Raw genomic sequence first — 12339 nt, 5'->3', positions numbered from 1 at the left:
TAAATCAAGTTCAGTTAAATCGCCGATGCTACAACGGCGCTATTCTAGGTTATTACAAATAGAAAAGGTCATTTCTGAAGTTCATTCCTCGAGGAAATACGGTATCAAAGACAATCTCCAGAATACTTCACGGGGCAGCGATGGTTTCTGCCATTACCACTACGTATCGGTCTCTTAACCCTTTCAGTACCATATAACTTCAGATTGGCATAGAACAAGGAAGATGTATGGCCAGATAAGGAAGATCTGTGGCAAGACAAAGAAGATGTGCGGCCAGACGAGAGAGATGTGCGGCCAGATGAGGGAGATGTGCGGCCAGACGAGGGAGATGTGCGGCCAGACGAGGGAGATGTGCGGCCAGACGAGGGAGATGTGCGGCCAGACGAGGGAGATGTGCGGCCAGACGAGGGAGATGTGCGGCCAGACGAGGGAGATGTGCGGCCAGGCGAGGGAGATGTGCGGCCAGGCGAGGGAGATCTGCGGCCAGGCGAGGGAGATGTGCGGCCAGACGAGGGAGATGTGCGGCCAGACGAGGGAGATGTGCGGCCAGACGAGGGAGATGTGCGGCCAGACGAGGGAGATGTGCGGCCAGACGAGGAAGATGTGCGGCCGGATGAGGGAGATCTGCGGACAGGCGAGGGAGATCTGCGGCCAGATGAGGAAGATCGAGGAAGATCTGTGGCCAGACGAGGAAGATCTTTGGCCAGATGGTGAAGATCTGTGGCCAGATGAGAAAGATGTGTGGCCAAACGAGGAAAATCTTCAGCCAGACGAGGAAGATCTTCGGCCAGATGATGAAGATTTGTGGTCAGATGAGGAAGGTCTGTGGCCAGACGAGGAAGATGAGTGGCCAGATGAGAAACATGTGTGGCCAAACGAGCAAGATGTGTGGAAGAATCTCTCTAAGGCTGGTTTCACATCAGCGTTTTTTTGCTGGTCGGCAAAAAAAAAAAACGCAAAACGCATCTTACAGGATCCGTTGTCTGCTCAATGCAATGTCAATGGACTTGCGGCAACATGCGTTTGCATGCGTTTTCATGCGGTAGTGTTAGGATCTGGTGAATTGCAGTTTTTTACCTTTTATCAAAAACGCATATTCCTGTTTCTTCCTAGAAGCTGTGAATCCCAACCGCTCTAATTGTCAGTCCCTTAGATAACTGTATGATTGTACTCACACTTCAAAGCATCAACAGATAGTTTTAAACTCAGCCAAACGATGACTTGTAGAAAGACCAGGAGAAACGCTGTAGTTTTCTTCTAGACTCTTGTATTAAGTACAAAGTAAAGGCAGGTGAAAAGGAATAATCTGTACAGGGTTGTAGATATGTGTCTTCAGCAATGGTTCCTCTAGACTAAACTGAAGAAGAAGGGAGGAGCATTCTATACAGAAGCCAACTAAGGGAGGTACATAGGGACAAACTTCATACAGTCTAAATTTACCTAGTAACAATAAGGAATTTCCTGATAGGAGGAAAAATATGCAATGCAAGAAATATATACAACACGTTGTTCCCATTCATGGGACACAACAACGCAACTTGTTGCGTTTTTCACCTCCGTCCAAAAACTGCAACTCACTGGATCCTGTACATTGCGGCAGTAGCTGCAATGTATTTCAATGGGCGCCGGATCCAGTTTTAACAATTGCGGTTGTATGCTGCAGGAAGGATCCTGTTTGCTGTACAGAACATGGCCTGAATATCACTCTCACTCACTCTCTCACTACCACACTCACTTCCACACTCACTCGCACACTCACTGCACGCATCATCACTGCATAAACACCGGCACTACAGCCCCCATCATCACCGCACACGCAGGCACTACCTCAGTGACGTCCCCGCTGACAGCGCGACTCCCTTCAGTTGCTGTGTGGAGCTGATAGAGAGCGGCGGTGTTCTACTGCCGTTCCTGTCAGCTTCATGTAGCAGAGCTGAAATCGTCGTGGGACCTCGTGGATTACGTCAGACCTGAAGTGGTATTTGGGGATTTTAATAAAATGGTGAAAGAGGGTGTTTTTTTGTCTTTTATTCCAAATAAAGGATTTTTTCGGGTGTATGTGTTTATTTACTTTCACTTACAGGTTAATCATTGGGGGTGTCTCATAGACGCCTGCCATGATTAACCCCTTATTACCCCGATTGCCACCGCACCAGGGAAATTCGGGATGAGCTGGGTAGAGTCCCGGGACTGTCGCATCTAATGGATGCAGCAATTCCGGGCGGCTGCTAGCTGATATTGTTAGGGTGGTGGGCTACCCATAACGTGGGTCTCCCCATCCTGACAATAACAGCTTTCAGCCGTGTGGCTTTATCTTGGCTGGTATCAAAATTGTGGGGGACCGCACGCTGTTTTTTTTTAATTATTTATTTATTAATTTTACTACAAGATAAAGACCTGCCCACTAGCGGCTGTGATTGGTTGCAGTGAGACAGCTATCACTCAGCGTGGGGGCGTGTCTGACTGCAACCAATCATGGGCGCCGGTGGGCTGAGGAAGCAGGGAATACGAGATGGAATAATGAAGCGGCCGGCATTTTCAAAAGAGGAAAAGCCACTGGAGTTTTGTGACAGCCGTGCCGCGCCGGTGACCGATGAGTGGGTGAGAGTGAGTGAATGAGTCAGTGACACTCACACGCACACTCACAGTAACACACTCACTCACACACTCTCTCTCTCGTCCAGAGCTGCATCCACGCTGTCATGGCAGATTCCGCTCACTCCCGATCACAGTCTTTAATGCCCGCCCAGCCCCATTCAGCTCATTCCCGATCACATGACTCATAAACTGCAAGTCACAGGATCCAGTAAATAACACTTGCGTTTCATGCATTCAACTCAAATGCAACAGGATCCAGTCACGTGCAGTTTGCGTTTTTTTGCCTCAAGGTAAAAAAATGGTGATGTGAAACCAGCTGCCAAGTCTTTTTTGTGAGACAAATACAGTTGGAGCGTGGCTTGATGTCCAAGGTTTCCACAAATGCGCTGGCAATCGCTGTGTCTGCTCCATGGCGAGAAATGGTATGAACTATAGAATGTCAGATTGTATTCATCGTCGCCACATTGTGTGTTGTGTGAAATATGCAGGATGCACCACACAAAAATGAAAAAAGCGCATAGCGGAGCATGAAAAATGTCCCGTGCTCTGGAGTCCGTGCACAGTGCCGCGTCTGCCAATCTGAGGATGAAGAGACCGAGACGTGGCGGTAATGGCCGGAACCATCGCTGCCCCGTGAAGCATTCTGCACATTATCTTCGATGCTACATTTCCTAGAGGAATGATCTTCAGAAAATACTTGTCTATTTGTATTAGCATAGAATAGCGCCATCGTAGCATCGGCTATTATCTGACCTCCGTCTACGCAGATCGGGTGTGCTTCGCTTCTGCATATGAAGTGTATACAGCTTATGGCACTGCTCAGTGGCTTCTTGGTATATAAATGCACTGAGTGTACCCATCGGGAATATGTTATGATTTAGAGGGTGTCACGCACTCAGAACGCGTCAGTGCCTTTATCCTTCCCGTGAGAGATTTTATCATGAATTTATAAAGAAGACCATTACTGGATGGTTTGTGCGGCCTCCATTTTCTCCTATGTCTGTGCGGAGCTGCCCCAGCCTTTCTTCCTGCCCCTCAGGATCCATTTCCCAGATCTCATGGACACCTAGCGTCTGAGCTCTGTATTTTACAATTTACTATCGAGGTCATCACAGATGAGACCGAGTGCAGAGGAAAACCCGTCCACCAACAAAATACAGGAGAATCAGAGGAAGAGGAAAAGGCCACATTGGTGGGTCCCCACTCAAGAGCGAGACAATAGTTCCAACCCACTGTTCCTCAAAACCACAGGAGCTGGGACGTAAGCGGAAAAATAACTTACACGCCTCTCTGAAAGTAGCAAACCGGCTGCGCTCCCCGAAAATCCTTCCAGAGAGGCAGCTTGGGCTCTGATGATCCAGTGACCAGGACAGATAGCACCGGTGTGGCGGACTGAGGTGTGCAATTGTCTCACGAATGCAGCAACTGGATCCATGCTGAAATGTAATGAAAAGTGAGCTAGCTATAATGTCACAATGTGACTGCAGGATAGCGAGGGACAGGGGGTCCAATATTACCCCTAATGGTGGAGATGTCAGCGTCTTCTGATTTAACATTCCGCTGACTAGGGATGAGCGAACCTGAGGTTTGGTGTTCAGACCTTTATTAAAAAACAGAGTTTGGGTTCGCAGTTTGGATTCTTTATGGACGAGCACAACTCACGTGAGCATCACTGTGCTCGGGTACACTCAGTGCTCGGGTACGCTCGGTGTTCAGCCCAGTGCGAACCACTTGCTGTGGTTGAATATTTCACACTGGGGGTAACAAAGGCGTGATCGGATATAGTATGCAACCCCAAACAAAAAATATGGAAAAACCTCGCCCCCGGAAGTGATCTGCTCATGGCTGGGTGCACGTGGGCAGAGACCCGAACTATCGTATATTATAAAACTCCATATTTACTTCATTAAAATCACCAGACATAAGGAGGACATCACAGCATGAGGGGGACAGGAAGGTTGTGATGTCCTCGCGTCTGCCCACCTGGCCATTTTAATGAGGTGTAAATGTGAAGTTTTAGGATCTTCGTCTGTGTGTCTTCATTTGTTTTATGACTCTTCTGTTTTGCCGAGGCGTCCGAGCTGCGGATCTGGAACATGAACTCAGGAGCTGAGCTGACGTCGTTGCTTTTTCCACGGAGACCCGAACTGCCCCATTAGTGACTTCCAGTGGGGTTCAGGTCAAGTCTAGGTCCCAAACCAAACTTAATTTAAGATTCAGCTGACCTCACCAAACTGAATGTCCACGGGTCCACTCATCTCCACCACGCGGTCTGGGGTCGGGCAAAGTAAGTTATAAGCAGAATCCAGACACTCGTTATGAGACGTCAACCCCCGGGGTGGAGGTGATGATGATGATGAGACTCAGGTACCTGAGGCGCACGTGTACTGTACTGTGCTATGTGACTGTCAGGGTGAGGAGTGAGACAACAGAAGATGACGATGAGGGTGTAGATCCCACGTGGTGTGAGCCCAGAGGCATGCAGTTTAGTAGTTCAGCAGAGGAGGAGGAAGACGAGGAGGTTACGTTGCCTCTTCCTGCACAAACCACGAGAAGCATCTTCAGCCATAACTCCGGCTGTGGCCAGCAGCGGTCGGAAGTCTGCAGTGCGCATGGGCCGCAAAGGTTTCCTAGCCAGGGCCTTTTTGAAGTCCGCAAAGGATGACCCAAATTGCGTTATCTGCCAACTTTATAAAAAAAATGCCTCAGAAGAGGAAGACATTCCAATAATTTGACAACTACATGCATGAACCGGCACATGCGCAACCACCATGCATTACTGTGGGAAGCTTACTGCACTAAACCACAGCCTAACGGACGTTCCCAACCACCGGCTGCCCCATCAACCACTTCTGCTCCTTCTTCCTCCTCCGTCACCGTGGCAAGTGTTCTCACACAGGTCTCCGGCCGCTAAACCTCAACTTGTTTACACACTACAGTCGGGGTGAGTGACAGCCTGTCAGCTTTTACAGAAGTGGACAGTTCTGGTGTTTTTGAACGATCTCAGATGCCGAGCACACCACATCTTTCTCAATCCACCATAACATCTCCGCCTGCACCTCCCTTGCAGTCCACCAGTTTGTTGTGTACAGCCTACTCCGCCTTCTCTCAGAACAGCAGCCAGCCCTCGGTCCCGCAGTTGTGGTCACGTAAAGATTATTTCCTTGGTGTGATGTACATTGTGTATCCTCAGTGTGTTGGTGATTGTGTACCTTCATGTTTTATCCTCAGTTTTGTGGTGATTGTGTCTTGTCACGTTGTATCCTCGGTGTGATGTAGATTGTGTATATGTGGCGCCCCTGAGGCTTCAGTCGCCATAGGGTACTGCACCTCCCCAGAGGTGCAGTATTCATCCCGGGTACAGAGGAGGTCATTGCCAGTAAACCACCACAACCCACAAAACACACAGTTAGTTCCCCTTCCACTAGGACTGGGTTAGGGTAGGGACATGGGGGGTGGCCATAACAAAGTAGTGGACCTCCTGCCCACTAGTTCAGCAACCGGGGGGGGTGAAGCCAGACAGGGGAGCGAGGCGACAAACACACAGACAGTTAAGGTCAGCCAAGGAACAAGTACAAAGTGGAGAGGAGATGGTTGCTGGGGAGAGATCTGCGTCGTGGGTCCCTCAGGACCAAGCGCAGAAAGCAGGGTGCAGAGCCCTAGGCTGGTGGGTACTTCAAGTCCCATCAGCAGAATCCGTCGGGCAGGAGATTGCAAGTCTCCTGGCCCACCAAAAGTGCCCGGGGCACAGCAGCATACCAGAGCCTGTGACAAAAGAGCGGCACCAGTAAAGGGCTCGCGCTGCCTGCCATACGGAACAGGACCGGAGCTAATACAAGGCAGAGGGTCCCAGCGTAGCTTCAGACCGCAGGGACCCGCACAACACAGCGCAGGCAGGAAGGACTCAGAGAGAAACACCGGCTCTGACCTCCGAACTATCTGGGATCGGCTGGAGCCCATGACAGCGGAGTCAAGCACTCCAGAGGCGGTGATTCTTCTGTAAGTAAAGAACTTTGATTGCAACCCCCGTGTCATCCAATCTTTCCCATACCCTATCCTCACCGTAGCTGCACGGCAGCAGGAGACTACTACTCCTAAAACCATCGCGGGGGCCTGGGCTCTGCCTGTGGAGAGCTGTACCATCTGTGCTGTGCTACCATCTGCCCCCGAGGACACCTCCCGCAGCGGTGGCTCCTATATTAGCCGCAAACCACAGGTGGCGTCACGAATACTGACTTTATTATCCTGTGTAAATAACGCCTCAATCTTTGACTCCGCCGGGGTTACGGAACCGGGTTCGGGACGCTGTGACATACCAACCTCCTCATACCGGCCCGGTGACGAGTAACCCCTCACACCCAGAGGACGTGTCATATGCTCAGTGTGTTGGTGATTGTGTACCTTCAAGTTTTATCCTCGGTGTGTTGGTGATTGTGTATTTACCCACGGTGCAAGGGGTTAACTTTACTTGTCGCCGGGTTGGTGATGTCGGGTCACGGGTGGCCCTGCTCGGCTTCGTGGCCCGAGGCGTCCCATAAAAGGGGAGGATGATGGGGATAATGTGTCTCGTGACGCACCTACAGTATGCGGCTAGAAATTATCCGCCACTGCTGTCGCTGTCCTCCGGGACAGATGGTTGTAGCAGCTAAGATGGTTCTGCTCCCCACAGGTGGAGCGGGCCCTGGGGAGGATCATGGGCTGGTAGTCTATGGTGGTGTACACTGGGGAGCGGGGCTGAGGACGCCAACAGTAACTGGATGATACAGACTGGTAGTTTCTTTTACCTTTCACTGGTCAATTATTATAGTCCCAGGTTACAGTGGTCCGGTCAGCCGGGAAGCAGTGAGGAATCCATTCTCTGCCAGGTACGTTGGAGACCTTCCTTAGTGCGCTCTGACTGTGGATAGCTGTGGCCTGGAGCAGCACAGCGTCCCTCTCCCTAGGTGTAATTTGCCTTGTCTCTTGTGGCGGGCCGGATGTAGGGCCCGCTGGTATTTCTGCAACCCCGGGCTTTATTATGACTTGGGAGTCTGTTGGGCCAGGCGGTCTGGAACCTCCTACCCTCCGGGTTTACTGCTGGGCCGTTAGTACCTGACAGTCGAGGACCCCGGTGTCCTGATTCAGCACTCTCTAACAGCGACCGCTCTCTTTCACTAATTCACGGCTACTAGAGTTCTGAGGTCCCTCTTCCTGTTCCTCTCTCTCTAACCCCTCCCCGGCCCAGAATGCACAGTGAAGCTCGCCCCAAACAGGACTTGAGCTCCCCCTTCTGGCCTGGATTAGGAAGTGGTGTGTGTGTGTGTGTGTGTGTGTGTGTGTACCTGGCATAGAGGTCTCCCTGCTGCTTCCAGGCATAGCATTGCCCTCCGGTGAGGAGAACAATGCCACTGTGGCTCCCATGACCACTGGGGTGCCACAATTGTCTTACCTTGTTGTATCCTTGGTGTGATGTACATTGTGTATCCTCAGTATGTTGGTGATGGTGTACCTTCATGGTTTTATCCTCGGTGTGATGGTGATTGTGCACAAGTTATATGGTCTCATTTTCCTCAGTGTTTGCACATCCTCCATTTGATCTATGGCCGGGTTCCTATATCCACAGGGTGCACGGAGGAAGAGAGCCTGTATGTCTACAAAGAGGACAATGTTATGGAGTTTGACGGAGAGATGTCGGCTGACGTGTTAGTGGACTTCCTTCTGGATGTAAGTTCATAGATGGAGGTACCCCCTCCCTCTCTGTGCTTGAAAAGTTGTTGATGTTGTCTGCTCTCCTGCAGTTAATTGAAGACCCGGTTGAGATAATCAATGACAAGGCAGAGCTGAAGGCCCTGGACAGGATGGAGGAAGAGACCAGAGTCATCGGCTTCTTCAGGGATGAAAACTCAGAACGTGAGTATAACATAAGAGGTAACCAGGATTGTGGATTGCACCGGACTGTGAGCCGAAGTGTGGGGGAAAGACTATTCTGGGGGATGGTGAGGGATGATTGAGCTACTGTGACGCCCTGGGCAAGCCAGGGGTCACAAGTCACAACACCACACGCACCCCACATTCCCTGTAGGTACACCGAAGTCAAAACAGAAATCCTTGTTGCCTTCCTCCAGGGGCTGGTGTTCACACCAGGGGGTGGGCCAGGCGGTTGGCTCCGCCCACCGAGGAGTTCACAGCTCTGGAGGCGGGAAAACCAGGCAGATAAGCTAGGGAAGTGAAGGAGTAAACAGTGAAGTGGTAAAGGAGGAAAGTGAGAGAAGTGACAAGAGAAAGTGACAGCAAGAAGCCTGAAGTTGGTCCGGGTGTGTGCCCCGGACTGAGACAGCAAGGTTGGCAGACGGCGGTGACCGTCTGCAGGAGAGATTGCTCGGAGGTTGCCGAAAGGACCGTGGACGGGTGGTGACCCGGCGGTACCGGAGCGGTATACAAAGAACAGTCAGCACCAGGGCAGGGGCCTTTCGGATCCCGGCAAGGCTAGGAGTCGCCATAATTTGCCAAATCCATCAGTGAAGGGGACGACTGTCTCCCAACAACCAAGTCCCGATTGAAGGCAACAGTCCGACCGTTAAGGGGAGACATCGCCACCGCCAAGGCACCAGTTTCTCAGGGCCAGCGCCTGCGGGCAAGAGTGGAGCTCCTCCGGCACATATCCAGGTCGGGGAGCGGGTTACCGGTGGGAACCCATCGCTACCAAACAACTACACATAGGTGCAGGGAAGAGACCGTCACCGTCAACTGCAGGGGACATCAGCACCGCAACCGTCCGAGGGACCCGTCCAACCAGCCGTTTGTTTACCGAGAACTGTGTCGTGTTTACTGGCTGAGTGAGTACCTCCGTGCCGTGCAGCACAGCGCTGCCCCTGCGCCCCTGCACCTCCACAGGCCCCATAGCCCGCCTGCCCACCATCCCAACCCCATCACTGGGCCCCGGGACCACCAATCCCCTACCCACGGAGGGGCAAATCAACAACTGGCTGCTCCATACCACCACTCCCGGGATCCCCAGCCAGAGCAGCGGTGGTGTCCACCTAATCACCACAACCGTGGGTGGCGTCACGGACAATAAACAATCCCCACAACCAAACCCCTTTCACTCACGGGCGAGGAGCGCCGCTAGAGTCCCCGGGATCCGGCCCATCGCTCGAGCCACCGAGCAGCAGCAGGCCGCGGCAGCAGCGGCAGCCGGACCCGAGCAGTGGGAGAGCGCGGCGTCCCCTCCTCCGCCCGAGACACTACCACCATGACTCGATCAACCTGTTGTCACCTGGTCCTCCAGTGTCCCACCTCTAGGCTACACTGGGGAAGTGATTTGCCTACTTGCCTTCATGCACTGATACATTTCTGATTTGTGCATTTTCCACCTCTGCAGATTACAAGGCATTTGAGGAGGCAGCAGAGAATTTCCATCCATACATTAAATTCTTTGCAACATTCGACAAGTCGGTAAGATGGAGTGTGGGGCGTAGGTACAGTATATGGCCTGGTGCTTCTGGGGTCAGATATGAAGCAAGGGGAAGAAGTTATTGAAGAGGTTATGGAGGATCCTTCATATCAGCTCCAGATATGTGTGAGCAACACATCTAGATCCCAGGCCTCGTGTGGGGGGGGGGGGGAGAAGAGGAGGTTATGGAGGATCCTTCAGGTCAACTCCAGATATGTGTGAGGAACACATCTAGATCCCAGGCCTCGTGTGGGGGGGGAGAAGAGGAGGTTATGGAGGATCCTTCATATCAGCTCCAGATATGTGTGAGGAGCACATCTAGATCCCAGGCCTCGTGTGGGGGGGAGAAGAGGAGGTTATGGAGGATCCTTCATATCAGCTCCAGATATGTGTGAGGAACACATCTAGATCCCAGGCCTCGTGTGGGGGGGAGAAGAGGAGGTTATGGAGGATCCTTCAGGTCAACTCCAGATATGTGTGAGGGACACATTTAGACCCCAGGTAAGTGTAAGGCACAAGTGTAGATCCCAGGCCTCAGTGTAAATGGGGTGAGGTATGGGTTGGGGGGGTAGGAGGTTATGGAGGTTCCTTCAGATTAGCTCTGGATGTGTAAGGCACAAGTGTAGACCCCCAGGCCTCAGTGTAAATTGGGTGAGGTATGGGGGGGGAAGGAAGTTATGGAGGTTCCTTCAGATCAGCTCTGGATATGTGTAAGGCACAAGTGTAGACCCCCAGGCCTCAGTGTAAATTGGGTGAGGTATGGGGGGGGAAGGAGGTTATGGAGGTTCCTTCAGATCAGCTCTGGATATGTGTAAGGAAAAAGTCTAGATCCAAGGCCTTGGTGTAAATGGGGGGAGGTATAGATAGGGTGACAGGACGAGATTATGGAGGATCCTGCACATCAGCTCCGGGTATGTGTGATGACCACATTTAGATCCCAGGCCTCGGTGTGGGGGGAGAGGAGGAGGTTATGGAGGATCCTTTAGATCAGGTCCTGATATGTGTGAGGGACACATTTAGACCACAGGCCTCAGTGTAAATGGGGTGAGATATGGGGTGAGAGGAGGAGATTATGAAATATCCTTCACATCAGTTCCAGAAATGTGTGAGGGACACATCTAGATCCCAGGCCTCTGTGTAATGGGGTGAGGTATAGAGCTGTTATCAGTCATTGTACAAGAGGAGGAGGAGGTGAGCTGTGACATCACCTATTGGGAATACTGGATCCTGTGTTATCTACTGTATATAGAGGTCTTATCAGTCATTGTGCAGGAGGGGGAGGTGGTGAGCTGTGATATCACCTATTGTGAATGATGAATCCTTTTGTTAACAAAAAGAGACCGTTGCACTCTGAAATGCTAAATCGTGCAACCAATGAATACAAGAATATAAATATGCATACTGCTTAAGGAAAACAAAAATGGCCATTTCTTCGGCGCTCCATTGGGAGACCCAGACGATTGGGTGTATAGCACTGCCTCCGGAGGCCACACAAAGCAATTACACTAAAAAGTGTAAGGCCCCTCCCCTTCTGGCTATACACCCCCAGTGGGATCACTGGCTCACCAGTTTTCTGCTTTGTGCGAAGGAGGTCAGACATCCACGCATAGCTCCACTGTTTAGTCAGCAGTAGCTGCTGACTATGTCGGATGGAAGAAAAGAGGGCCCATATAGGGCCCCCAGCATGCTCCCTTCTTACCCCACTTGTGGTTTGTAAGGTTGAGGTACCCATTGCGGGTACGGAGGCTGGAGCCCACATGCTGTTTTCCTTCCCCATCCCCCTGAGGGGCTCTGAGGAAGTGGGATCTTACCGGCCCCCAAGCCCTGAGGCCGGGCTCCATCCACAGACCCAGTGAACCTGCTGGATACGGAGCTGGGTACCGTTCAGGGACAAGGCCCTGCAACTTTCAGGTACTCTGTGTCCCCGTACAGACAGGCACGCACACGCCAGACTTGCTGGGTGTGTTAGTGCGCCGGGGACAGTAGCGCTGCACGCTGGGGTTTGAGTCACAGCAGCTTAGCTGTGTGACTTCATGTGCTGGGAACTACCGCGCCGGCCACTCTCGGAGCGGCGGCGCGGCTGGGACTTGTAGTGCGCCGGGGACTTAGCGCCGACCGCGCTTTTACGGCGGCGGCGCTTATAAATTTAGTCCCCGGCTTTTGCGGCCTAGCTCCGCTTCGTTCCCGCCCCCTCCCTGTCACTCAGGGAATGGGACAGACGCTGTGCAATCGTCAGCGCCGAGGGCTGGAGCCTTATTTACATGCTCCAGCCCTCTCACTAGGCACAGTGGGACGCAGGTTTCCCGCTT

The 12339-nt window shown here is 52.1% G+C and overlaps 1 protein-coding gene across 1 annotated transcript in view; it reads left to right on the top strand.

Moving 5' to 3' along the window:
* The window catches only part of CASQ2 (calsequestrin 2), a 215673-nt gene that overhangs the window by 50797 nt on the left and 152537 nt on the right, over positions 1 to 12339 (top strand). Inside the window, exons 3-5 of the mRNA XM_075334827.1 lie at positions 8201 to 8301; positions 8376 to 8487; positions 9959 to 10032. Of these exons, the coding sequence (XP_075190942.1) occupies positions 8201 to 8301; positions 8376 to 8487; positions 9959 to 10032 (287 nt within the window). The remainder of the gene's footprint in view (positions 1 to 8200; positions 8302 to 8375; positions 8488 to 9958; positions 10033 to 12339) is intronic.

The sequence above is a fragment of the Anomaloglossus baeobatrachus genome, chromosome 2, assembly GCF_048569485.1.
Source record: "Anomaloglossus baeobatrachus isolate aAnoBae1 chromosome 2, aAnoBae1.hap1, whole genome shotgun sequence".
Taxonomy (NCBI): Eukaryota; Metazoa; Chordata; class Amphibia; order Anura; family Aromobatidae; genus Anomaloglossus; species Anomaloglossus baeobatrachus.
The sequence above is the reverse complement of the archived record's forward strand: the minus strand, read 5'-3'. Positions and strand labels throughout refer to the sequence as shown.